The 23,998-nt window shown below is 50.3% G+C and overlaps 9 protein-coding genes across 9 annotated transcripts; 7 read left to right on the top strand and 2 right to left on the bottom strand.

Moving 5' to 3' along the window:
* Positions 1–1,061: 1,061 nt before the first annotated feature.
* Positions 1,062–3,672, top strand: BO80DRAFT_421750 (putative signal transducer). Its single transcript, XM_025718678.1, has 2 exons — positions 1,062–3,136; positions 3,205–3,672. The coding sequence occupies exons 1-2, from the start codon at positions 1,291–1,293 to the stop codon at positions 3,615–3,617; spliced, it is 2,259 nt and encodes a 752-aa protein (XP_025579438.1). The 5' UTR covers positions 1,062–1,290; the 3' UTR covers positions 3,618–3,672.
* Positions 3,673–3,725: 53 nt separating this feature from the next.
* Positions 3,726–4,122, top strand: BO80DRAFT_421749 (uncharacterized protein). Its single transcript, XM_025718677.1, has one exon. It carries the CDS (start codon positions 3,758–3,760, stop codon positions 4,046–4,048), a length of 291 nt encoding a protein of 96 aa, XP_025579437.1. The 5' UTR covers positions 3,726–3,757; the 3' UTR covers positions 4,049–4,122.
* A 2,485-nt stretch (positions 4,123–6,607) lies between these two features.
* BO80DRAFT_421747 (uncharacterized protein) lies at positions 6,608–7,442 on the top strand. The gene has a single exon (XM_025718676.1). It carries the CDS (start codon positions 7,018–7,020, stop codon positions 7,309–7,311), a length of 294 nt encoding a protein of 97 aa, XP_025579436.1. The 5' UTR covers positions 6,608–7,017; the 3' UTR covers positions 7,312–7,442.
* On the top strand, positions 7,393–7,998 carry BO80DRAFT_177345 (uncharacterized protein). The gene is made up of 2 exons (XM_025713984.1): positions 7,393–7,644; positions 7,696–7,998. Exons 1-2 carry the CDS (start codon positions 7,474–7,476, stop codon positions 7,870–7,872), a joined length of 348 nt encoding a protein of 115 aa, XP_025579435.1. The 5' UTR covers positions 7,393–7,473; the 3' UTR covers positions 7,873–7,998.
* Positions 7,698–9,854, top strand: BO80DRAFT_421746 (uncharacterized protein). The gene is made up of 3 exons (XM_025718675.1): positions 7,698–8,330; positions 8,484–8,543; positions 8,698–9,854. The coding sequence occupies exons 1-3, from the start codon at positions 8,125–8,127 to the stop codon at positions 9,431–9,433; spliced, it is 1,002 nt and encodes a 333-aa protein (XP_025579434.1). The 5' UTR covers positions 7,698–8,124; the 3' UTR covers positions 9,434–9,854.
* Positions 9,855–11,015: 1,161 nt separating this feature from the next.
* Positions 11,016–12,437, top strand: BO80DRAFT_177240 (uncharacterized protein). The gene is made up of 4 exons (XM_025713983.1): positions 11,016–11,125; positions 11,329–11,805; positions 11,858–12,158; positions 12,385–12,437. Exons 2-3 carry the CDS (start codon positions 11,411–11,413, stop codon positions 11,940–11,942), a joined length of 480 nt encoding a protein of 159 aa, XP_025579433.1. The 5' UTR covers positions 11,016–11,125; positions 11,329–11,410; the 3' UTR covers positions 11,943–12,158; positions 12,385–12,437.
* BO80DRAFT_421745 (uncharacterized protein) lies at positions 12,364–13,127 on the bottom strand. Its single transcript, XM_025718674.1, has 2 exons — positions 12,748–13,127; positions 12,364–12,693 (listed from the first exon to the last, which is right to left on the bottom strand). The coding sequence occupies exons 1-2, from the start codon at positions 12,898–12,900 to the stop codon at positions 12,556–12,558; spliced, it is 291 nt and encodes a 96-aa protein (XP_025579432.1). The 5' UTR covers positions 12,901–13,127; the 3' UTR covers positions 12,364–12,555.
* Positions 13,128–18,335: 5,208 nt separating this feature from the next.
* BO80DRAFT_177066 (uncharacterized protein) lies at positions 18,336–18,941 on the top strand. The gene is made up of 2 exons (XM_025713982.1): positions 18,336–18,472; positions 18,555–18,941. The coding sequence occupies exons 1-2, from the start codon at positions 18,429–18,431 to the stop codon at positions 18,835–18,837; spliced, it is 327 nt and encodes a 108-aa protein (XP_025579431.1). The 5' UTR covers positions 18,336–18,428; the 3' UTR covers positions 18,838–18,941.
* A 1,133-nt stretch (positions 18,942–20,074) lies between these two features.
* BO80DRAFT_421744 (asparagine--tRNA ligase DED81) lies at positions 20,075–22,236 on the bottom strand. The gene is made up of 3 exons (XM_025718673.1): positions 22,157–22,236; positions 20,387–22,045; positions 20,075–20,309 (listed from the first exon to the last, which is right to left on the bottom strand). Exons 2-3 carry the CDS (start codon positions 21,982–21,984, stop codon positions 20,183–20,185), a joined length of 1,725 nt encoding a protein of 574 aa, XP_025579430.1. The 5' UTR covers positions 21,985–22,045; positions 22,157–22,236; the 3' UTR covers positions 20,075–20,182.
* Between the last annotated feature and the right edge of the window lie 1,762 nt (positions 22,237–23,998).

Raw genomic sequence — 23,998 nt, 5'->3', positions numbered from 1 at the left:
CCATATATATTATACGACAGCTCGATCTAATGCGGATCGGCCTCTCATACGGCAATGGGATGCGTACCAATGGCCTTTTCGACACCCTTGTCGGAGCTGAAACGGAGGAATCCGGCCCAGCCTGGATGATTGACACCCTGAAACGTCCTAAACCCCGCATTCCACCGTCCGTCATGTGTTTTGACATGAAGGTCCTGTTCATGTTGCACCCCCTGAATGAGGTAATGGACTTGCCTGAAACCAGATCTTTTCGCATGTCCTTGGTGACGTGCAACTAGGTACACTTTCTAGCATTTACTAGCAGTCTACAGCTCCAAACGGCAGCACAGCATAAGGCTATGGATCTAAGTTCATAGGGCGAATGAGCCAGCCCCTTCCTTGATTCCAATGAGGAGGGAACGCAAGGGATGAAGATCTCTGAGACCTGCCCTGTTCTCCTGTTCTGATACCAAGGGACAGAGAAATCCTACTCCGTACTACCTGCGATGTGAAATCATCGGCGGAGCTCTATGCAGGAACGCCTGTGCTGTACCCCATACAGAGTAGATACTCCGAACGCCGTACCACAATCCTTTCGGGGGCCTAAAGACAAAGTCCATTCAACAAAAGCAGTTGAACAATCGGGTCGCAGTGGACCCCATTGAAACATCAATAGTACCTAATGGATCTAGTATGAACCCTAGTATCGGTTCACTCCATACCTGCAGCTTTATATACCTAAGTACCGCAGGCGGTGCACGGTACCTGACCCAGAATATTCTTGAAGCGGGTTGGATGCTCGCGGTCCCTGAGAGATTCAAAATGCCCACCATGCTATATCACAATGTATATAGACAATCTGGAGTCCTCCTTATACAGTAAAAGGTGTTCACCTGGACATTGAAGGGACATTACTCCGTGTGGCACCTGGATCTCGCAGTCAAGACGTTGCAAAAAGCACGTGATTGGTACATACCTGAGGCAACAATCGTCCACCGCCACCGCCCTGCTCCGTATTCGCAGTCATTTTCGGCACCGCCTTTCGAGAGCTTCCATGCATATAATCCGAGCTTTACCACCCTGCCCTTCTCCCCCCCTTTCGATATATGCACGTGGTTACCTGAGGTGCTACGACTCTCTATGGATCTCTAGATTAATTAAATGCATAACAGTACTCGAAAGTGGTACACCCGATCGTCCCATAAGCGCCTGATCCGACTCGCGTTGTACCGTGATTTTACGGTCGGCATCCGATAGACAGCTAAAGTCCCTCTTTCGCCGGGGGGAAATTCAGTCTCCTCGTCACGACAAATGGCAGACGACCATGAGAGCCCCTCCTCCGTGGAGGCGGCGCCGGTAGAATCGCTCATCCAGGGGCGTGCGAAGCGAAGCACTGCTGGACTTCATATGTCAGCCCTCTTGGACGCCGCTGCAGACGATGACCTTGCGCTCTTGTTCGAGGAAGTGGAGGATGATAATGAGTTTGCAATTGATGCAGAGGAGGAAGGGGGAGAGGAGGATGATATGCGTTTTGAATCTTCCTCGGACGACGAGGACGACCAAGGACCCGACGCGCGGGCGGACGAACTGGAGGGCGAACAACAGCTACAGAAGGAAGAACGACAAGAGCGAAAGAAGCGACGGGCGCAAGAAGATATTCGGTTCAAGATAGCCAGCAAGAAGGTCAAAATTGACCCCACGGCCGTGTCCGCAGTGCCCGCCCCTCGCCCGAAAAAGAAGTCAGAACGTATCTCATGGATCCCTACGCCGGAGGAAGGGCCCACGCGGTCGTCCTCTCGTCGTCAGACCATGCAAAACAAAGAACTTACGCATGCACGTCTCAAGGATAGCGAAGAAAAGCGCATTCGCCTCATAGCAACAATGGAGGAAGCCGCCAAAAGGAAAGCCCAGTTCAAGCCAAAGGAGATGACGCAAGCTGAGCGTCTTGCGGAAGCCGAAAGAGTGGAAAGACACAACAGCAAGAGTCTCAACCGGTGGGAGGAAATGGAAAAGAGAAAGGCCGAAGAACGACTTGCGAAAATCGAAGCCCTTCAGAACCGCCGCCTTGAAGGCCCAGTCATGTCGTATTGGAGTGGCATAGCAACATGGGTTAATGGTCGCTTAACGCGCATCGGCAAAGTCGATGTAACGCCAAAGCCAGAGAAGGAGGACAATGCACGCAGGAAAAGCAAGAAGATGGACAAAGAAAGCAAAAATGTGATAGAGCAAAAACCGACCGAGGATGCTGCTGCTGCTGGGTCTGCCACGTCGCAAACAGCCCCTCCTTCCACCCAGACTGAGAATTCAACTCTACCACAAACATCTACCGACGGAGAGCCGGTGAAGCAGAACCACGATCCTGAGCACCAACAAACAACCTCCGAACCCAGTCAAACCAATGGCGCAATATCGCAAGACAAACCCGCCGATGCTGTAGTAGAGGCTCCCGCGTCCACTCATGCGCCTACGGAGACTAATGCTGCTGCTGAGCCTGTCCAACCATCCACATCTGCGCTCAACGATGGGTCGGGTACAGAGGCAGCACCAGACGCAGCTTCTCCAAAGACCGAACCCGAGAAGTCTGAGGGAGCTGCTGAAGCTCAGGCTACAGATGCAGCTCTACAAGAGGGAAAAGTGGATGAAAAGCCGGATATACAGCAACCAGATGAGACGCCTATACACGCAGCTGAAGCTCAACAGTCCACGTCGCAGGTGTCTGGTAAGAACTCAGCAATTGAGTCCGAGAAGCAGCCTGACCCAGATCCACCATCTGCAGATGCGAATTCAGGTGATGCATTGACAAAATCAGCTCCTGAACCCCCCGCAGCCACTCAAAAAGTGTCTGAGACTGCATCCACGGCGCCACCGCAGGTTTCCCCTACTGCAACCCCGGATGCTACTGATGCCCCTCCACAGCCCGCTCTGCAAGAGACTGCACCCGGTTCAACAGAACCAAGACAAGAGGCCCCAGAGGTATCTGTGGACCAGCCAGCTGTCGTGAATGAAGAAACTCCACAACCACAAGTTCCAGAGGTCCCTCCAGTTATAGAGCAGACAGGACGAAACCTTACGGTGTTGGAAAACTTTGATGACAAGACTGCCCAGAGTCGCGAGTTCAGCATCTATTTCAACGCGAAGAAACCTCCTAGGCTAACCAGTATGCAAAGCACCTTATTACCCCACTGTATGCACGTGTGCCATGGTCATGCTAACACTACCGAACAGAGATTTCGTCTTCGCTCTGCGTTATTACATCACTTCCCTCGCGCTATCGGGACCCCGAAACGTCGTTGCCCTTCGCAAACTCCTACGCTTACAATGAAATCCGACATACCGTGGCGCAGAAGTACAGCTGGAGCCCAATGCTTGGGTGTTACGTTGGCCCTGTCGGGGTTGCTGCGCGAGGAGTTCCAGCGCGGTTTTTGGGTGGCGCTGAAGCAGAAGAGGAAGCTAAAGAGGGCGAACAGAGTGATAAGGACGGCAGCAACGAAGCTGCTACAAACAAGACCGAGAGCGGACCAAAGGCGCCCTCCGGCGATGCTCCCACTCTATCTACCTCGAGCCCTTCAGCTGCAGCTGCAGCTGCACCCACACCCGCTGCGGCTGCCGCGGGCGATCCGATGGAAATTGATACATGATTATAGCAGCCTGACTGCGAGGTCAGGACGAGCAAATGGAGCGTTGAGTCATTGTTTATTATACCAAGTCAAAGATACCCCCTTCAATTACATGTACCCCCTCCCATCTCGCGCAATTGATACAAAACTTCCATCGTCACATGCCTCCAGACATATCACACGTAACATCGATAGATAATCTGCCAGGGCAAAACCTAGCTACCCTGCCGGAGCGCATGTACTTACATGTAGCATCTACTTATGCACGCCATACCCCTCCCTCGAACAATCCGGGTATCCAGTTCATGCACGACCCTCCCATCCATCCATCCATCCATCAACCCAACCCAACCGAATCAGAATCAAAAATCCCCATCCAGCCCGACAAATCCGTACAAATCACACATTCAAATCCACACCGTGGTACAAACCTACGAATTGCCCGAAAATAGTAAAACCAAAGAATAGGAGAAAAGAAAACGCAATAACCCCCTATTGGCACGGAAACTTGCGCAAAACTTACTAAGTCCTAGGTAAGGTACATCGCTCCTGTGGTTTTGATTGGGGGGATTGGAACCTAACTGTAAATGATGGTGGAGGGGTAAATAGATGATGATAGGTAGTGGTGGCTGAAGTTTCTTCATCCCTCATCTGCTTTTGGTCATTCGACGGAAGCCGACGGAAATTGTGTCACTGGTTGCGGATACCACGGGATTCAAAGTTTTTATCTGTCTATCTATCTATCTATCTGCGGAGTGGAGAGGTATGTATTTGTGTTTCCCCTGCCCCTCTTAGGTTTTGTGGTCTCGTGGGTCTATGTATGTATGTATGTATGTATGTATGTTGATGGTGGGATGGATGTTGCGGTGTGGGAAGTTAGATGTGGATGGGGTTGCTATTTGTTGATGGGGTTGCTTCTTGATGAATAACTAGGTGAAGTTTACTGATAATTTAAGTTTTCACTGATAAAGAGAAAGCCCTGAAGAGAAGGATGAAGGAATGCCGCCGCACGAAACCGGGAGGTTTTCTATCTGCCCTAATGCGGCAATCTTCCATGTGACGTGGGGATGAATGAGCGATGCGTCTGTTTGTTAATCAATCTAGCCTATGAAGGCAGGCGACTAAGTCGCAATGGCTGCTGGCTCTTCGTATAGATTTATATTGATTTGTTCGAGCTAGATGAATAATGAAGTTTCCGTAGGGATGAAGGGATGGATGTCCCTGCGAAACCCTCATTCGGGTACAATACATCATAGCACAGCACCAAGGGTTTCACGACCTTTGGCCCGCGGCATGGACGGGGTCAAAGCAGTGCAAAGCGCTCCAGGCCAGATTGAAATCGAATGTGATTCGCATTGCCCTGTATGGAGTACAGAAAGTGAGGCTGTTGTCCACTTACCTAACCCGACCTCAAAAGGACCACATCTAGATGGTGGAGGAAAACGTCAGCAAACAAGCCCTTGAGGAAAGTGGAGGGGCCTCTTGGCTCCATCGTCAGTCCAGACTCACCGCCACGGTCGAGACAACGTGCAGACACATGGGGCCCTGGATTCCGAACATCAATGTGAATGGTGGTGTGTAGTAAGGCAGAAAGAAAAGAGGCCGATCCCTGGAACTGCCGATGGGTGGGAATCCCCATCCGTCAGGAGTTAATAATAACACTATCCAATCTCAACGTCGGAGGTATAAATATTTGCTAATGGATGAAAGAAGGTGATCCACAGGCCGATCAAGGACAGATCACTTCAACTTTTACACCAGCAAAACAGATTATTCACCAGGGGCCGGATTAGTGAGGGTTCTAAGTATGTAGATGTCTGTCATTGCGCGTCGGTGACATAGCCCCACTATCATTGACTCAAATCTCTGTAGCATCATAGACTGATCTGAACGTTACAATCGCTGATGGCATTGTAATCCTATTTTGAAAAATCTGTCAATAATGGGACTGGCGAAACAGAAAGAGATGGATATTTTTATTTTTGCCCCAGTAAATTGTCTCAGCTATTTCCGGCTATCAAGGACGGCTCTGGCTTCGCCTCATGACGATGATGATGATGGCCAGCTGAGCAGGCCACGTCCAGCTCAGCCTTTTGTTTTTGCTGCCTAGCTTTCCCCTCTTCTCTTTTGCCTTCCATCTCCTTACTACGAGAATAGTTCCACCGAAAAAGCAAAACCATCCGAGGCATTTATGGCGTCACCCATTATATGCGGTGCCGAAACGAGGGAAGGGAATGGCATTTCCCTGTTTGCTAGCCAAGGTTAACTCAGGGCTGCCTCCCTGGCGTTCAGTTCCGAGTCCGTGATCCCGTCCTGCCATATGGCTCGATCATTGGATCTAACGGCGGTTGATCCTGCCGCACAGATCCAACTAGGGGACGCGGATGCTGCAGAAAAGGACTGGACGCTCGGTGGAGCAGCAGTCCATGTGTAAGCCTGTACGTCAAGCATTGGCCGGTCCCCCTTGAACCCGGCCCCCGGAGCACCGTCTAGACCAGCAGCTGTGGAGCTGGAGGGGGTTTACAGCTGACGCTCCGTGTTGATGATGGGTGCCCGATTTGAGGTGCCAAACTGGGCTACTGGGCTGGTCGGCAGTGATGATCAGAGATTCAGCCAGGCCCGGGCGACATGTCATCCGGAGGAGACGAATGATTGGGGGCCTGGGATTCTTCCATCCCCCGATAAGCGTGGTTCGGTCGGTTAAGGGGAAAAGGTCCAACGTCGGAATTGCAAGGAAAGCCAGCCGGGCAATTGAGGGGCAATGCGAAGGGTTTCTATCGTTATCCGGACTCTGTCATGCCAGTAATCACGGTGGACGCGGCGGTGGTTACCTTATCGCGATGGTACCCCGCCTGGACAAGAAAGAGACCCCTCCCGGCTACTAGTGTCCCTAAGTGCGTACGAGTACCATATAAGAACAAGGAAAGGAAACAACGGATTCGGAGAAGGTTGGAATCGCTTTTTTTTTTCTTTTTGGTGCTTCGTCTTCCATCCACCCTTCTCTTCCCACCGGATCCAGAGTCACAGCTAAATATAGCCCATCCACAAGGGGACCGCCCAAGAGTCGTTTCAGCGGAGCAATTGCAACGTTCCCCAGTCATTTAACTACTCCGTACGCGGAGTGGATTAGGTCATCTGCGGGTGGTGAGGTAAGCCATTTTGTTTGTGTACCTTCCCCATCCAGAAGGGACGATTGCGCGTTGAGTTGCCTGCCTCAGGCACTCACGGCAGTCTAGAACTTCCCTTCCCCAGTCCAATGGCGTGACTCCATCCGAGTCTCGCCTTCCCGCCCGGGCCTGACGTGCTCGGGCGTCACATCGCCCCGGAGGGTGAAAGTGGTCACGGTAGCGAATGGGCCGGAGGGATGGATGGACGCCTGGGGATGCTCAAAAAGAGGCCAAGGCTAACCCGGGTCCCCATCATGCTTTCTTCACGTAGGTGGACCAGAGTTCTAGAATTTCCGTTGCTCGATTCGATTCCCCAGCTCTGGATATATCTATCCGGCTGGTCGCTTGTTTCTGCCTGGGGGGGTCTTATCGTAAGACGCAAACAGCCTCAGCTCGATTTTTCAACTGCCACAACAGAACGACTTTCGGACTACCCGTGTATTCTTATATGCCCACGCCGGCATCGCTCTTTCAGTACCGCCCATCTATTCTCCGAGCGATTTTTGGTTTCCAACCGGCTGCACGATACTCTCATCACCGCCACTTAATAATCCCGCATAACACCACTCCGCCCTTTTTTGGCATCAGGCCAATTGCACGTGCGGTGTACCTTGGAGGAGACGGCCACCCTTGTTTATAAAAGGGGGACACCAAAAAATCAGAACAAAAGGGCCATTTTTTGGCAGGGAGAAAATAAACATTCCTTTGGTATGTACTCCGTATGTCCCTTTCCTCGCCGGCTATCTATATTTATCTTCACGGTCGCCTGTCTATTATTACCGTTTTTACCATCTGCTGGGCGGGTTTGGCTTTTGTCCCTTATCTCTCCCCACTCAGAGGCCGATGATAACGGCCCAGGCAGCCCGGCCCCCCGTTGTCTGGTATTGAGACTGGTTTCATTTGTGACCTATCTGACCATTCTGGTGCCACAGCAGATACACACAGAGCAGGAAGCAAAAAAGCTTATCGTCCTGGTTATTATCATCACCAAGAATTTGCACTTCGCCCGCTACATATTTGCCTCATTGCCAGGGTTCCCGAAAATCACTCAGGCCTGTATTTTCACTCGCCCGTCCACTGGGGTCATTCGGCACATGCCATTTCTCTGAACAAGGACGAGGCAATATTACGAAACTATAGCATCCAGTACGACCGTCCGAGACAATTGGTCCAACCAATTGCGCCGTCGGATCCCTGCTAGACGCAAATCCCTCATACTTCTGACCCCATAGGGGCCGGCTCTCGTGCTCCACAACTGGCGCGGTTCGGCGCAAGGTACCATCGCCGAACTATCTCAGATAGATAATTTTTCTTTTGGACGAGTGTTATATTTATACTTAACTAAGCCCTCACCGCCATCAATGACTCAAAGCAACAACCATCATCGCCGCACCTCCTCGGGCTCCAATGTCCCTAAGCTGAGGACCTCCCGGCCGGCTCTACATCGGAAAGGCACATCCTTTGTGAACCACTCCATCTCCAAACTAGGTTCTGGACAGATCACCAGGCAGTTGGAATCGGAGGACGACCGGCAGCCCGAAATGGCGGCCAGCTTTCTCAACTTTTGGTATGTGCTACTGATCTCCCGCTATGTCTTCCATCCTTTTTCCAGCATTGTTGCTTTTGCAAACCTTCCCACGGCGCCGTTAGTCTGTCGCTTACTTCCCTTGCATGTCAAATGCTTCGCTTATCTTTAGAATCGAAGCTAACTGATCTACAGCGCCATGTGCGAGAAACAGATAACAGTGCCTGACAACTCTCTCCTATATTGCAGCGAAAGGTATGGATCCCTCCTTATCGCGCCACACCCTTGACACATGCACAGCCTCCGTGGTTGGTTTAAATTCCAACGAGTGCCCCTGGTCCTTCTTTGTCTTTCCATCTTCACTTCCCTTTCCGGACCATCTGCTAATACCTCCTTCCCCTCTCTCTAGCTGTCGCCGCAAAGACTCTCACAAACCTCTTTCCGCCTCCTTCTCATCAAACTCCTCGATGTCTTCTCAAACCACCCCTCCTACCTCTCCTCCTATGTCTCCTCGGATAATTGTAGCACCCATGACTCCCACGCGAGGTGCCCTCAGATCGTCGTTCTCTTCCAGGATAACCGGCGAATGGAATGATGCCAAAACGGATCAGGATCCATCCGAATGGAAGCCTGTGATACCAATGGGATCTGGTGCAAGTTCTCTGGCGTCCTCGGAAGCTTGGCAGTACTTGTCCCAGTTTCACAGTGATGATGCCGTGATGCCCGCCCGTCGCCCCCGCTTCGAACACCGTAGTTCGACAAGCCTGTCGACGCTCTTTAGTGCCACGGGGCCTGTTCCATCGCTGATGCACACCCCGTCTACCGCCGCATCATCGCTCAGCAGCAACGGGTCGGATTATATGAGCTATGCGCATGACACCGCATATCGCCCACTGCCTCCTCGGCACAACCCCTACTTCTCTGGCTGCTCAAGTGCCACGAAGGGGGTTGAGCTGGTAGTGCCCCATGTTCATAATCCCACGGAAGATGTTTCCGCTGTTGGCATTTCCAACGACGGTTCGATTTTCCCTGCCAGTAGTGCGCTGTGGGATGAGAAGCCTAGTGGAAAGGCACCTACCTTGAGTACGGTCTTGGGTTCTGCAAACTCTGACGTGCCTGCTCGTTCCCTGGAGGAGTCTTTGTGAAGGCTATTATCATGATTCTACAGCGCTTCAAAGCGACCCATACTTCCAAGTATTAGCCGACATTGCGAGTGCTCAGATGCTGTGCATGTGTGCCATGCAAAGGGCTAAGCTCGGCATCTTTTTTCTTTTCTGTTAATGTCCTCTGGTCTTCTGTTTTTAGTCATTTGGTAATATGCAGAAATTGAGCGGGAAAAGGCAATAGAGTCAGCATGAGAGATACGAAGCGACGGATGATAGGCGTGGAAATGGCACCTTCCTTTCGGAAACTGAGCTCATAGCGGATGCTTGGGATAGATACTTAATACCACACGGACTTCGGGCATTGTATAGACGAGCAGGGATTCCTATATAGAACTGAACAAGATTCAATTGCATATACAAAGTGCGCCAATTAACTTGTGACATGTCTTGAGACCGAATCAAGGATACCCTTGACAGCGCAGGTGCAGAATTAGTTAGCTGTCACCTGTCAGGCAACTGCCGGATGCCCCAGGCTGTCATATAGATGACTAAGCACCTGTATATTTGTGCTCCACCAAAGCACATGCAATACACAAGGCATTGAAGCAAGGGCACCGACTGAAAAAAGATTCAATAAATGTATATGTATAGTATGTCAGAGACTGCCGTATGAGAGAGGCACACTGTTAAGACAACAAGGGGCCCCCAAACCCCGGCGTCGAATGAACATGTAGAAATTCCGGTAGAGTTGTCGGCAGAGCACTTGGTTCTACGCTTTTTGTTTGGGAGTCAACGGCTAGTGGATACTATAGAGTGGATCATCCATCTTTTGGGGGTTTGGCTGTGGTGTAGTATAGTAGGGTTTGCCTCTTAGGCTCATGATTCATCTTGTTTCATCTTCCTATGTCGACCAACTGGATACATTGGACGACTTGATGGATCGATATTAGCCATCGAAGGGCACTGGATGCTCCAGAACTTAGTATCATGTAGCAACACAGTACAAGTAGGTGTGGTAAGTCATTGGGCATGCCTTTGTGAACACAGATCCTGTCACTCTGCGTAGAAACGGAGACTCCTGAGGCCTACGAGACATATCAGGAGGCATTACGATTGATGAAGCCCTGTAAGTGCGTGCAAATACCTTGTCCAGAACAGAACGGGCTGCAGGGCGAACGCACGAAGGTTAGTTTGGTCAACTTGTTTGGGCCGGCAGCACATTCGCCCTGCCAGCCGGAGTTCATTTCCATCCACCCCCCCAACTGAACTTCTCTGCATCCCGTTTTTTCGGGTCCTTCTTCTCAGCATCACTCCCTTATCTGAGAATACACTGCTCAGCCACCTTAGAGATGCTTGTGAGGGCTTGATGTCGTTCATACCTTGTTTTACTCACCTGCCAACACATATCCATCAGCTTTTTCATCAATAATCTCATCATCTGCTCCCCTGTCCTTTTCCGAGCCACTCTGTTCAGATTTCCAACTGCCTTGATCAAGAAAACACTACAATCTGGTATTATATGTCTCAACGCCTTGATCTGGAGTGCTGGATACTTTAGATGTCACAGCATCATCGGCCTTGGTGTGTCCATGGCGACTAGTACGGGACTCACCACATGTTGGAATATGGCCACAACGAACTTCTGAGTCAACGAAACACTCCAACTCGACACAGAGTGGTTTACATACACGCCTAGAGATAGAACAATCTGACGTACGTGCTGGTTAATGGGTAGGCCTGAAGATTCTGCACAGTGCACCGGCGGCCGAAGGGGGATACGAACCTGACAGGATCTGGGTCGGAAACCTACAATGGAAACAATTAGTGCTATCCGTGGGCCAGGTTTTTCAAATTACCCCTCTCTTCGTGTATAACATTTGGTCAACCTTGGGTTCTGTAATCTAGTACTGACAAGGACCCCCGAGAGTTCGCAGGCCAACTTCGCCCTTTCTCTTCGAACGACCTATCCTGGCAGTTAAAATTGCATATACCGCCATACGAAAATCCAGAAGTGTTATGAATATTTTTCTACCTTCAAATTGCGGGGACTTCTTTATCGGATCTAAATGCAGGTTACACAGACTTGATCCACCCACCCCGGCCGGGTCTGTCCCATGGTCGGCCATGACAGGGACATCACCAGAATCAGTACATCATGCGTGGCAAGCAAGGTCTCCACCTGAAGGAATTCTATGGATAGAGGACGGCATGAGAGGCAGGGGAAGGAAACTATTGACTCACGACCATACCATGTCGCCCTATCGCGAAAAACAACGCCATCTATGGTGCTCTGATGCGAACTTGGATGTTGTTCATTGCACAGACAACCTGCCTATAATACAACATCGAATCATGCAATCGGAACGGATACTACGTTATAATTTCAAGGAGAAGGATATCTACATATTGGGGTTTGACGCTTAGGAAAAGATGTTGTGAGGGTCGCTGATCGACAAGTTTCAGGCTTCAGGTATCAAGTGGCGAAACGACTTCATCGAACACGATAGCAACGGTCGTTATTCTGAAACTGCCCCCTCAGCTATTTTGAGTGTCGGCATACAAGATGGAGTAAATGAAGGGCTTGGGGATGTGCACCGAGAAAGCACATCCTTCCTTACGCGACTAGGGCTGCGCTAACCTCGTCCACTCTACCGGGCTTTGATTGGGCCGGCACTTCTCATCAACAGAGGGCATCGAAGGGCACAAGCAATAATGCAGTAACGAACAGAAACCATGCGACCGACTCATGCATCAGCTAGGATAGGTGAGGCTGATAATTGATTCATGTTGTCGAGTTGCGATGCTTCCTACAAGTAAGGCATCTTTGGGCCTGTGCTCATACAGACGCAGTGTCGAAAGTCTTTGTGGACGCTTTCAGTCAATTTGTGAATCAATTATCAGGGCTAGCGATCTTCTTCGCTTATGTGCTTACGGTTGAAGAGCATCTTTGGTTCTTGGCAACTCTGCTGATACGACACACTTCCATCCAGACTCGCTGATTAAAGGACCTTGGCCAAAGCCTTTCCGATTCGAAGAATATACATGCTACGAGGTGTTTGGCATATGATAAGCTGGATGTGCCACATTTTGATATATTGTCAAAAACTCATCCAGTCCCTCCCCTTGATAAAACCCCGAGTCCCCGAGACACATATAGGCAATTAAACCTCACTGTCGTCGATGATATCGCCGTCACCAAGGATGTCTCCATCAAAGATGTCTTCTGGCATATGATCTGCAAAAGCACCCGCGTCGTCATTCTCAAGGCAGCACATATAGCAGCCAAGTGTTGCTTGCCACTACCGTTTCAATCAATAAGGGAATTTACGACAGGATCTAGGACGAGCGCTTACCTTTGGCCTGTTGCATGGAAGATGGGAAGGCTCAGGCAGACATTGACCCGTACATAGCTCGTTTCCAGTATCAATCCCGTGGGGACGGCCCTGAGCATATACGTGAGACGCGAAGAGGGCGAAAGCTGTGACAAAGAGACCGGAAAGCTGCATCTTGCTAATTTGATTGGAAGGAGCGGCAGATGATTAAATTGAAGGAGTGGACACCGCGTGAAACCGGCAGGAGAACGAAAAGCAGACAATATTATGCAAGTACTCGCTCATATGCGTGGCAGCGAGGCAGAAGTCACCTTATAAGTGCACTCCCTTGCTAACTGCGAAGCAAGGGGCCCATCTGAACCTGAAATGATCTTGTCGCGTCACCAACCTCAAGACTCGGGGAACTGGTTTACTAACTAGAGTCAACAAGGCTCAAAGAATGCTGATTCCCAATCAGCGAGATTCCAAGATGGCACGTGCCGGTATGCGCGTAATTCAGAAGCCACAAAACCAAAATCTTAGCACCTACAAACACATACGTCCTAATGCAAGAATGATTGATCGTTCCAGAAACGCATACGAATACAAAACCTATCGGAGATACGTTTATCGGACTGTGTCTTGACTACGTACTAGATAGCCCTGGTGATGGTCGTACATACTGAGGCCATGCTATGACCCACATTCCCAGCAAATGGGTTTACACGGGCTATGCAGTATACATAGGAGCCCTTGATAGGGATGAATTACTAATCCGAGCAGGGATAGCATTATAAGGACAAACCCCTTGGTGGTCATTCTTCAACTGAAGGTTATGTAATTGTGTCAAAATCATGCTTAAACAGTCCACATTATTTCTCTCATAAGACAATGAGAGCATGGAAAGTCAACTATAAGTTAAAAACCGTGTGAAGCGCTTTCCGTTTCTTTGCAATATGCACATGGACAGTGACATTCATTGGATTATCGCTGATGTTGGCCAGCAGAAACACAATCTACAAATATGTGTATAGAGTTCTCAAGACAGAGGGGGACCTTTTGCACTTCAGACTTATATGGGTTCAGGGGTACTATAAAACACTGACATTTGATGACATTGATGAGATTCAGCTCGTGCGCATAAATCTATAGAAAGGTGAGAGGCAGAGACGCATAAAACACACATGGCAGAAAGGCGAAGATATGACTGGATCGCCTGACATGAGAGATATTTGATAAACCAGAAATTTCCTATCCTATGTGAAGTAGACTAACCGAGTCAAGCTCATCCTGGAGAAGTAAGTACCATCAGCCAAAGGAAAATGTTCTTGTGCTTTGTTACAAGGTACAGGCCATCTGCATATACCCAAGTGTGATACACAAAAATCGACAAAAAATAAAGGGGTGGCTCCAAAAGACCCACAATCCGACATGGTAAGGGGTGCGAGTTGCGGAGCTGACGCTAGTCCTAGATATAGACAGGTGTCGTTTTTTCACGAGCTACTTGTAACCTTGAGAAATTGTGCCCTGCTTCGGTTTCCTCGCACATACTAGAAGCATCCTTTAAGCCTGGGGTAAGATGTACCCGTTTTCTGGATGCCTCTTGTTTAGGAGGTGTTATGGCAGCTAAATCATTAGAATAGTCATGTAACCTGGAGCGATTAGTATGGGGTTCGGTATACACCCCGTACGCTAACATGGAAGCCACACAACGTTATTCGGTATAGTGTTGAAGAGCTGTCAAACACAACATGAACCTCGACAGCGATCCGGAAATTATTTCCGACTGCGAGGCTATTGTATGTAGCAGATTCGTGACGCAGTGTTAACGAATTTGGCCGAGGTTGACGTGGAGAGCTGAGGTCTACAGCATAATCCAGAAGGAACCGTGACGGGACCACAATAGCCGGAGTCGAACAAATCACCATTGGCTTGTGTTTGTTTCTCTTTCCCCCTTTCAAGTGGATGACAGAACATCCCTTCATGAAGAATGAATGAACTCAAGCACTCTGCGCTATATTACTTGACGATTCTCAAAGCTCGCAATAGTCAAAGAGAAGAGCGACATGATCAGTGGGACTTCTCACAAACCGCACACGTTGGGGAGAACCTTTTTGGACGGTTAAATCTTGCACTCTCTGGACCGTAGCCTGTTATGTCACAGACAAAACCTGTTAACCGAGTGAAACCGACCAAACTTTAAGGGTGGAAGCCAGGGCATGAGGCCAGTCCGTCGGTAGGCTCTCCGCAAGATGTCAGGGATCAGAAGTCCGCTGTCATTCTGACAGACAGTGCCGAGCCTCTTTAATAGTTGACCGAGAAGTTGCAAAGTTGTCGAATGTAGTGAATGATAACACGTCCCTGGGTACGCCGTAGACATTCTCAGGATGTTATGTCCTGGTTTCTTTCGTGTTCGGGAGATGACATCGGAGGCGTCCAGGAGTGCCCAATGAGGGTTCCAGGATGTATTTTCCTTCGCTAATGGGGACTCACCTTGGCGCTAGAAACCACCAGGCTCGTCTGCTTGCTGCTGCCCTTGCCCTGCTTCCCTTATCCCCACCTTCCTTCAGGTAGGTGTTCCTCATCCCATTCGGGCTCTAAGGTTGCATCTTCTAAGTATTCAGTGCTTTACCTGGAGCCCAACTCGCAGGTAGTAATGATTCTTGGTGGAGAATCTTTGGATCGATCGGGAACCGAAGGTGATTCTCGGCTTTGACCCAGATTTTAGGCTCCTGCAGAAGTCTGCACCGTGAAAAGGACAATATTGGACGCAAATTCGCCTTCTGGTTGGGGCCTCGGTTAGGACTGGAAGATTGTCATCTACAGTATGTTCTTACCTCGCCGTTCAAGAGGGTTCGATCCGCGCCCCGCCATAGCCAGCTTTCTCGCGGCGAGCGATGGACCCTTCTCGTCATTGTGGATGCTGCCAATACCCGGAAGCGACGTCCGACGCGGGACGAGTTAGATCATCCATCGCCCAGAATATCAGATGCACTGCATCTACCCGCCAAATGAAATGATGGGGAGTGGTTCTGTAGGGCTGGATGGTCTGTTGGACTCGACACCCAGAACTTCAGCGGACCCCTTATTCATCTGAGATAAACACTCATGCTGGCAGGTGAGCAAGGCATAGCAGATGATACAAAGCCGGCTTCGCCTCATATGCAATCCTCTATGCGAGCAATCTTCTATTGGTCGTCGTCGGAATCAGTCAACCTGCCACTCATCAACATAGATCGCATCACACCCAGCAGCTTGCCGGTCCAGCCCCACTCAATCCACATGGTTTCCTAAATCATAAGCTGCCGGGTTTCGTTATGTGAATTCGACAAAGATGCCGTACATGGCATCCTGATGCCATCATATCAGAGGAGTGATGATTTCGGATACCGGAAGCCCACGCTAAAGCACACTAGCTCCAGCGACATTGTCTTGATATACCTGAGCGCCGTGACCGAACAGTTGACTGCATAACCATCTACGGCTGCAACGGCGATGATAAGACCGACACTATAAATTGAACCAGAGCACTGCAATCCCACAGCAGACGGTAGACAGGTTAGGTGAAGCCCTTCGTTCCGAGTGCTTATAATGTAGACTTGCGAGGCAAGCTTCAGGTCCATAGACGCATTGGCTCTCTGATATGAAACGCATCGATGGCCAGTGCTAGGCCTGTCTGCTGAGTCAAGGCAGACTATCAAGCTTAGCGCTGTTTTGAATATCGGTCAATACCGCATGATTGAGCCCAACAAAGGCAAATACCCTGATTTTGCGAATGTGGAAACTGTCCGAATATGGTCAGGTGTGTTCTTCCTGTATCTTCATCACGAGCGTCCCAGGAAAGCGGGAGAACTTCTCTCCCCAGTTATTGAGGGCAGTATTCATCTGAGCCTCCGATTTGCTTGGGAAGGATGGCAACTTCGCTTCTTCAATCCCTGGTGATGTTTTTCACTGAAGCCCAGTGAACTCTTTTGAAAGCCATTTCATGGATGCTTTCGAAAATCGCCATGACTTGAGCCTAGATCTCGGCTCTCCAAAAGAGACAATATGAGCAAAATCTGTGGGCACAATCAGTGTAATGCGGTCTTTAGGCCGACCAAACCTTGGGGACACAGTAACTAGCTGGACACATCAGCTGTCACTGAGCTCGCCAACTCGAAGGCAACTTGGTATGGGCATTCGCCAGTGCCTGTGAAGGGAAATGCACAGCAAATCAGATCATTCTGCCATGGGCTCACATCTGACCCAGCGTCTCTCAAACTACACCAGAAAGGTTAAAGCCTGCATGTACCTGTGATTTGTCTCTGCTGTCACTGCGCTCTCTTGACACCGTCCTTGTTATTTCGCCTTGAGGAGTTTCGTTGATTGAAACGGTGGCGATTTGAGATAGCCATGTGATGCGCCCGAATCTGGTCTAGGAATCATTTATCTCGGGTCATTGTGAGAACAAACTATGAGGAGCTCGGACGCGACTAACCTTGAAGGCCAAGGACAAAGTTGGTTTCAGACAGTCAGGCTTGCGCCTAATGCTTGTCATCGACACGTCGCTTTCAAGGAAGACAGCATGCGGGGGGACATTTGCTCCTTAGGCGCCAGTGCATTTCTTCTATAGCAGAGTGTGCTCTTGAGAGACCACTAATCATCAGGGTTGGTATGTTGGTCAGAACAGTCGTTGGCCCCGTTTGTCCGCTGACTTGGCGTGCCAGAAACTCACTGCAACACAGATTCCCCAACGTCTTCGGAGAATTTGGCACGAAGAAAGAATATATTCGATCATGAAAGAAAACCAGAAAATGCAGTAGAGAGGAGAACAGCAATTCGGCTGACGAATAATCATGACACCCGATGCCTCGGCGCAGTACAAAAGCGATGTTCTCCGCGGCGGAGACGAGAGAGTCCAAGGGATTGGCTGGGAGATTTCTCCGCGAGGTCTGTAGCAGAGGTTCATAACTCAAATAACTGGGTCAACCTGACAATGCCTGCTTTACGGGTAGCTTTCTTCCATGGTCTTTGGCTGGTACTGCTCGGTGAAACGCGTCTGCGGATAATAAAGTCGCCTGCAAATTGGACACGAACGGTGCTGGATCGATGGGAGCCATCGTGGAAGCACCCGCGCCCAGCCAGAACGGTGCAATGATGATCCTTCCTTGTCTGTGGCCCTTGATTGCCCTCGGGCTGTGGCTCCCAACTCCTAAGGGCCTTGGGTTCAATCTGCTGGACTCCCCAGTAGACTAACACTTGACCAATAACCCCTGTTCGCGTGGCTTAGGTCATAGGATGGACGCTGTTCCCCTTCTGAACCGGACAGCTGTCTCTTCCTAGCCTTGCTTGTTTGTGCTCAATTCTACCCTTATGGGGAAGAATCTTGTTGGGTCATTGGGCGGTAATTTCTGAGTACGTGGTTGGACACAGCGTCGACCCAACTGCCTGGGAATAGCTTGCCTGGCAAAGTACCTAATCCCTTCGGCCTCAAAGGCACCACCAATATTACGGCGTCCAGCTGTCACCAAGCTCACTAGATCGACGGACCTTCCCATCTTGTGGGGCACGGTTCAGACTGGACCTTCCTCGATATCAGTCGCCACTTCTCTTCACCAATTTGGCCTTCATCGTTCCTGCAGCTAATATACCCTCCCCCGCCGGGCAGGCGTCTCAACAAAGAATAAAGGAGGGGTATTCTCCGCAGACTGTGCCTAGACACCATCGCATCCGCCTGCAACAGAATGAGGCAACAGCACAACGGCTCGCAACACAACGGCGGTCCCAGGTAGGTACCTCACCGTTAACATCTTTGCGAATTTGGACCGTATTCCTTTGACAGTATTGATTGACCGTTTGATTGCCGATAGTCATCCCAACGAAAGCAGTCAAAGCGCGGGCCTCGAACCTTCAAACCCCCCCTCTCAAACGTCTGACCGACTCGCCGAGGAACTGGTTTATTATCGAAGCTTTCTTGAACAGCTGTTAGGCTTTGTACGAAATGGAGATCAGGAAGTTGTCAACCGGATGGTCTCCATTATTCGTTCGGACGCTTCACACCAGGAGATCCTGACAGCCTTGTCTGAGAACGCAGCAGACAATACTCAATCTGTCCAAAGGGATCGTGACCGGAATAATCACAATCAGAATTAGAGATTCACAGCCCGGTCTCGCTCCGCATACAGCAGGTTGTTCGCATGATCACTTGAGGAGGTCTTTGCTCAGCTATCGTGGTCCCCATTATTGAACACAGATGGGGGTGGTGGGATACAACTAGACGACTTATACGTACCTCTTTCTGTCTAGTATTTCGTTAGTCGACTCTTTGAAGACAACAAAGGTCTACCTGTCTATCATCTCTCACCATATATACCAGAAGGAGCCAACATGCGCAACTAAGCAGCTGCTGTGCGCACAAAATATGTTGTGTACGCTTCTTAAGACCAGCAAGTGCCTCCCATTTGTTCCTGTGCTGCAATCAGGCCAATCATCGTACTGGTCTGTTGCCAGTGGGTGGGCATACCGTATTCTTAGACAGGCCATGGGGTAGCCTTTCATGTGGACAGGGGCCCACCATCTCCTGGGAGACCAGCCCTGGGGCGTACTGTACTGCCCAGCGAAAGACATGTTTGTCTCCGTGCTGCAATACGTGGGCACATGTCCTTGCATATCTGCTCTGGTGATATAGAATGTTCAGTGGGTATGGTTGACTCGGTTGCTCTTCGCAGGGAGGCAGCATGAAAGAGCTATCCAACGTACCCCGCTGAGTGATCATTGAGCGCTATGGCATGCCAAAGAATGGATAAATTCCTTATCGCACTTGGAGAATAATTTCAGAACCTAGAAAGAGGGGGTGCAATAGTTTAATGAAGAACTCAAGTGACCATCAGGCCCAGAGAGGCAGTCGCTGCCCGTGATGTCGAACGGAGCTAAACCCCCTTGAGCTTCAGACCAACGGCATCCTTGACTGTTCCCTCTCGTTTGTGCCATACAATTATGGAGTTTCTTTAGATGCCCGATTGTTATTCTCCGCCTATGACACGTTTCGAAATCATGTGCTGGCTTGCTGTTGATCTTTGGATGCTTATCAGTCGCGCCGACAAGGATGAACTACAGGGCAAAGTTCTGATCTCTTGCGGTATCCACCATAACTACGCCAGTCACCCTTCCATTGTGAATGTGAGGCGGCCGTAACATGCATCTACTATCCTAATGGTCTTGATAGGGGCGCATGCTGTCGTCGAGAGCTTCCTCCATGACCCGATCCGACAATTCGACGATGGCATCGTCTATTGACAACAACAAGTTAGATATCGTGTTGTTTTTGTGCAGATGACCCAAATGCTGCTCTAGCAAATCTTGTGACTACGAGGACTGAGGAACAAGATCGTTTACTTTCATAATTGATATTTGAGATCATTATCATGACTGCCGACGCCAGATCTCTATGAACTGGAACGCCACATATCTATAAATCTTGTCTAAAATATCAAAGCGCTTAAGGCGTGCAACGTCCGGTGAAACGGGGGTACAAAGAGCAGTCGCGGACGGTATAACGAGCGCACAACCAAGCCAAGAAACGCTCGAGACCGAGACCGTAACCACCGTGGGGAGAAGTACCATACCTACATTGTAGAAACCAGTCAGTTATGCATGTCTAGAAAATGAACGAGGTGGGAGGGGTTAGAAAGACTTGACGTACTTGCGCTGATCAGTGTACCAGTAGTACGGGGAGGGATCCATGCCCTCGTGCTTGTAGGCGCCCATGAGCTCATCCCAGTCGTCCATTCTCATGCTACCACCGACGATCTCACCCACACCAGGCATGAGAACGTCCACACTTTCGGTGACACGGCGGTCCTCGGCATCCTTCTTCATGTAGAAGGCCTTGATCTCGGCGGGGAAGTGGGTCAGGAAGATGGGTTGGTTGATGATGTCAGTCATCTTGCGCTCAGCAGCCTCGGCAATATCATCGCCGAACTCGTGAGGCTTGCCTTCCTCGTTGGGGATGTCGTGCTCCCGCAGCCAATCAATGGCATCGGAGTACTTCATCCGCTTGAAGGGACGGCTGGGGGGCTTGAAATCGGGGTTGAGCTTCTCAATGAGGGCCTTGGTGGCGGGCTCGGCCAGAGTCAAGTCAATGACACGGCAGATCACGTTTTCCAGGTGATCAAGGAGGTCGTTGAAGGTGATGAAATCAAGCTCAGCCTCGATGTGAGTGTATTCGGACAGATGGCGACGGGTGAGAGACTTCTCTGCGCGGAAAGAAGGGCAGACACAGAAGACGTCACCAAGGGATGGGAGGCAAGTTTCGAGGTAGAGCTGAGAGGACTGGGTCAGATAAGCATCCTCGCCGTAGTAGTCGAACTTGAACAAAGTGCTTCCACCCTCCACTTGGGTCTGCACCATGGCGGGAGGAGTAACTTCCAGCATACGGTGCTCTTCGAAAGTCTGACGGAAAGCCCGAAGGGTAGCCGCGCGAACCTTCATCACAGATGAAGCGGTCTCACCACGAAGGACAAGGTGGCGGTTGTCGTAGAGGGTTTGCGGGTCAGCGTCGTGGGCCACCCGGGTGGTGATAGCTTCCTTGTCACCGGCAGCGCGACCGATGATAGTGTAGAAGTCCACATGAAGCTCACGGTCGTTGGGAGCGTGCTGCTTGGGAGGGACGGCACGCATCTCACCATGGAGAGCCATCGAGGTCTCAAGGGTAAGAGTCATGGCATCGTAAGTCTTGACCAAGTCCCCGGTCAGAACACACTGCAGGTAGCCATAGCCATCGGTGAGAGTGAGGAACATGACGTCCTTCTGGGCACGCAAGCGGTGGACTCTTCCAACAACTCGGACGCGTGTTCCAGGGGTCTCCGACTCGGGAGATCCCAGCTTGATAACGGCCGGGTCGGTCTCATCGAGACGGATCTTGACGGGCTTGGGAAGCGACGTGTTCTCCTTGATAACAACCTTCTTTGCCTCCTCAAGGACAGCCTGACGCTTCTCAGCCTCCTGCTTCTCACGGATAGCCAATTCCTGTTCCTTTGCGGCCTTTCTCTTCCGTTGCTCATACAGGTTGGTGGCCTTCTTGACCGCCGACTTTGTGGCCGGTTTCCACTCCAATTTGGACGCAGGGTCAGCGCCTTCACCCGTGGGCTCGGTTTGGGACTTGCGCGTCAGGTACTGGTTACCATCGGTGGGAGGGTGCTGCATGAAAGCATGGATGAGCGTCTTGTAGGGGGCGGATTCGGTTCCGTTGGCGGTCGAGTCGTCCCGGCCGACATCTTCGTCAATGTAGATGGAGGCCATTTTGGCGGCGCGAATGTGGGTTAGGGTCAGCACGAGCGGAGCAGGCGATATGAGCTATGCTCTGGTAGAAATGTCAGTTGGGAGCAGTTGCGGAGACACATGTGAGTCACACAAAGTCTTATCGGGAATCAAGGGCATTGGGAGATAAGACATGGTAACAAAGATCACTCACGTATGAGCCAGTCAGTCTGACCAGGAAAGAGCCGATGCTGCGCGTCCCGTGGAAGGGGAGGTCAAGATGTCTAAATCGCACAGGGTAAAAGCGAAGGGTGGAGGGGTAAATTTTTGGATCCCGATATCCCCACGTATGACTCAGGCATCAATAAGGCAGAAAATACTACGGCACCACCATTTGGAGAAATGGGGTAAACATCTATCGGACTAGTAGCCACTGTGTCCGTATATCACTCTGATGGTTTATTTACTCGAGTCGGACCCAAGTTGAACAAGGGTTTAATATATGCACAGGATTCGCAGAGTACACTGTCAAGCCACTCATGCTGATATATAGGGTCCAGTCCACATTTTAGAGATTAAGGCATGACAAAGATACGGCAGCCGACCATACTTCTTTTAGCACTTCACTAATGCTACAGTATCATATCCGTACAACACGAACGAGCATCAAGAGTTAAGACATTCACCATGTGGATAATGATCCGTCATGGGAGGAAATTGGCCTGAGGCGCCAAGACCAATGGCCCTGCAGCCGGACCGGGTCAACATAGGTTCCGACCGATTCAAGAGCCTCTGCCCAGGAAACCCCACCAGCACAGATCGTTCGTAGACGCTGTGGCTGGTTGAAAAGTCTCCTACTAGCCCGATTCCATGGCACAATTGTTGACTGATCCATCCATTTACGGCCAGAATGACCGATCGCGGATTGGAAAAAGCAATTTCCAACAGATGCATCTCAGCGCATGACGTGAAGGCCTCCGGCGATGACACCGCTGCAGGGCGATAGAACGAACTATAGGTTTCTCCCCGCCTGCTATGACCGAAATTATTCAGTCAGTCAGACCTGTTCATCGATCATCGCTTGGAGATGGATCAGAATAGAATTTTTTTCGGGTGCGGGTTGTGCGTACCCTCTGAAAATGAGGGCGATTAACGGCATACGACATCGCACCCATCTGCGAGCAGATGTGCTGACTGCTGAGTGGAAAGGCCACTGCTTAGTGCTCTGAAGGAGATGGATGACATTGACAGACGGTTGGATGGAGTCCTTTTCCCCATCTTTTGCCTCAAAAGTATGGATCTGCTAAAACCTTTCACTCCACAAGGGAGATGACTACCTACGCTATTTCTATTATTATCCATTGGATTTTTCCCGCAGCCATGATGATGGTTCAGGTTCACTATGGAGCATTGGCTGGTTGAGGAATCCTCCTGCCGCCAATTCCCCTTTTTTCCCACCTTTTTTTCCCCTGCGATACATCGATTACATACTTGCTACTTTGGCTCGGCCCATTCCTTGCTTACCTTATACCCTGCACCAGTCTGTCTCTCGCGTTCTAGGATTGTTGGTATCCCCCATAACAATTCCCTTGGTCCAAGTGTGACCTTTTGCTTAGTTGCTCTTGATTGATTGATAGTATTTTCATAAACCTTCTTTTGGTTTCCATTTTAATACTGTTATTTTCACGTCCATAACATACCTGGAGAAGCGTGAGAGGCGAGGGACTGAAGGGTGCTCTTCCGATTGCCTTCCTGCCGGATATCGTTCATTATCTTAATTTCTCCTCACAGCTATTTATCGCGCTTCTGTCCCCAAGCACGCGCCCCCCTTTTTCCCCTACCAGGGGCCCTCTTTTTTTTTCCTCAGCCTTCTTTTCCGCTGAACTTGTACTGGCGGCTGTAACCTTCTACTACTAGTTTAATTGTCGTTTGCAATTACCTTCTCTCTTTCCCTATTCTTGCCTCTTCGCCTACTGTTGTTCCCACTTATCCCTTTTCAGTTTAATTGTCGGCGGTCTTTGGATACCTTCTTTGTCACCGTTTGGGTCCGCTGCAA

Source organism: Aspergillus ibericus (genome assembly GCF_003184845.1).
Source record: "Aspergillus ibericus CBS 121593 unplaced genomic scaffold BO80scaffold_4, whole genome shotgun sequence".
NCBI lineage: Eukaryota > Fungi > Ascomycota > Eurotiomycetes > Eurotiales > Aspergillaceae > Aspergillus > Aspergillus ibericus.
This window is presented reverse-complemented; position numbering and strand designations above follow the sequence as displayed.

What these genes read in the sequence shown, in the direction of transcription:
- BO80DRAFT_421750 (XM_025718678.1), top strand. Translation starts at nt 1,291, where the DNA reads ATGGCAGACGACCATGAGAGCCCCTCCTCCGTGGAGGCGGCGCCGGTA. An exon ending in GAAACCTCCTAGGCTAACCA is followed by an intron (nt 3,137 to 3,204) that starts GTATGCAAAGCA and finishes ACTACCGAACAG; the next exon opens with AGATTTCGTCTTCGCTCTGC.
- BO80DRAFT_421749 (XM_025718677.1), top strand. Translation starts at nt 3,758, where the DNA reads ATGCCTCCAGACATATCACACGTAACATCGATAGATAATCTGCCAGGG.
- BO80DRAFT_421747 (XM_025718676.1), top strand. Translation starts at nt 7,018, where the DNA reads ATGCTTTCTTCACGTAGGTGGACCAGAGTTCTAGAATTTCCGTTGCTC.
- BO80DRAFT_177345 (XM_025713984.1), top strand. Translation starts at nt 7,474, where the DNA reads ATGTACTCCGTATGTCCCTTTCCTCGCCGGCTATCTATATTTATCTTC. An exon ending in GCCCGGCCCCCCGTTGTCTG is followed by an intron (nt 7,645 to 7,695) that starts GTATTGAGACTG and finishes CTGGTGCCACAG; the next exon opens with CAGATACACACAGAGCAGGA.
- BO80DRAFT_421746 (XM_025718675.1), top strand. Translation starts at nt 8,125, where the DNA reads ATGACTCAAAGCAACAACCATCATCGCCGCACCTCCTCGGGCTCCAAT. An exon ending in GCCAGCTTTCTCAACTTTTG is followed by an intron (nt 8,331 to 8,483) that starts GTATGTGCTACT and finishes ACTGATCTACAG; the next exon opens with CGCCATGTGCGAGAAACAGA. An exon ending in CTCCTATATTGCAGCGAAAG is followed by an intron (nt 8,544 to 8,697) that starts GTATGGATCCCT and finishes CCCTCTCTCTAG; the next exon opens with CTGTCGCCGCAAAGACTCTC.
- BO80DRAFT_177240 (XM_025713983.1), top strand. Translation starts at nt 11,411, where the DNA reads ATGAATATTTTTCTACCTTCAAATTGCGGGGACTTCTTTATCGGATCT. An exon ending in AAGGATATCTACATATTGGG is followed by an intron (nt 11,806 to 11,857) that starts GTTTGACGCTTA and finishes GACAAGTTTCAG; the next exon opens with GCTTCAGGTATCAAGTGGCG.
- BO80DRAFT_421745 (XM_025718674.1), bottom strand. Translation starts at nt 12,900, where the DNA reads ATGCAGCTTTCCGGTCTCTTTGTCACAGCTTTCGCCCTCTTCGCGTCT. An exon ending in TTCCATGCAACAGGCCAAAG is followed by an intron (nt 12,694 to 12,747) that starts GTAAGCGCTCGT and finishes TTGAAACGGTAG; the next exon opens with TGGCAAGCAACACTTGGCTG.
- BO80DRAFT_177066 (XM_025713982.1), top strand. Translation starts at nt 18,429, where the DNA reads ATGAGGCAACAGCACAACGGCTCGCAACACAACGGCGGTCCCAG. An exon ending in CAACACAACGGCGGTCCCAG is followed by an intron (nt 18,473 to 18,554) that starts GTAGGTACCTCA and finishes GATTGCCGATAG; the next exon opens with TCATCCCAACGAAAGCAGTC.
- BO80DRAFT_421744 (XM_025718673.1), bottom strand. Translation starts at nt 21,984, where the DNA reads ATGGCCTCCATCTACATTGACGAAGATGTCGGCCGGGACGACTCGACC. An exon ending in TGGTACACTGATCAGCGCAA is followed by an intron (nt 20,310 to 20,386) that starts GTACGTCAAGTC and finishes TCTACAATGTAG; the next exon opens with GTATGGTACTTCTCCCCACG.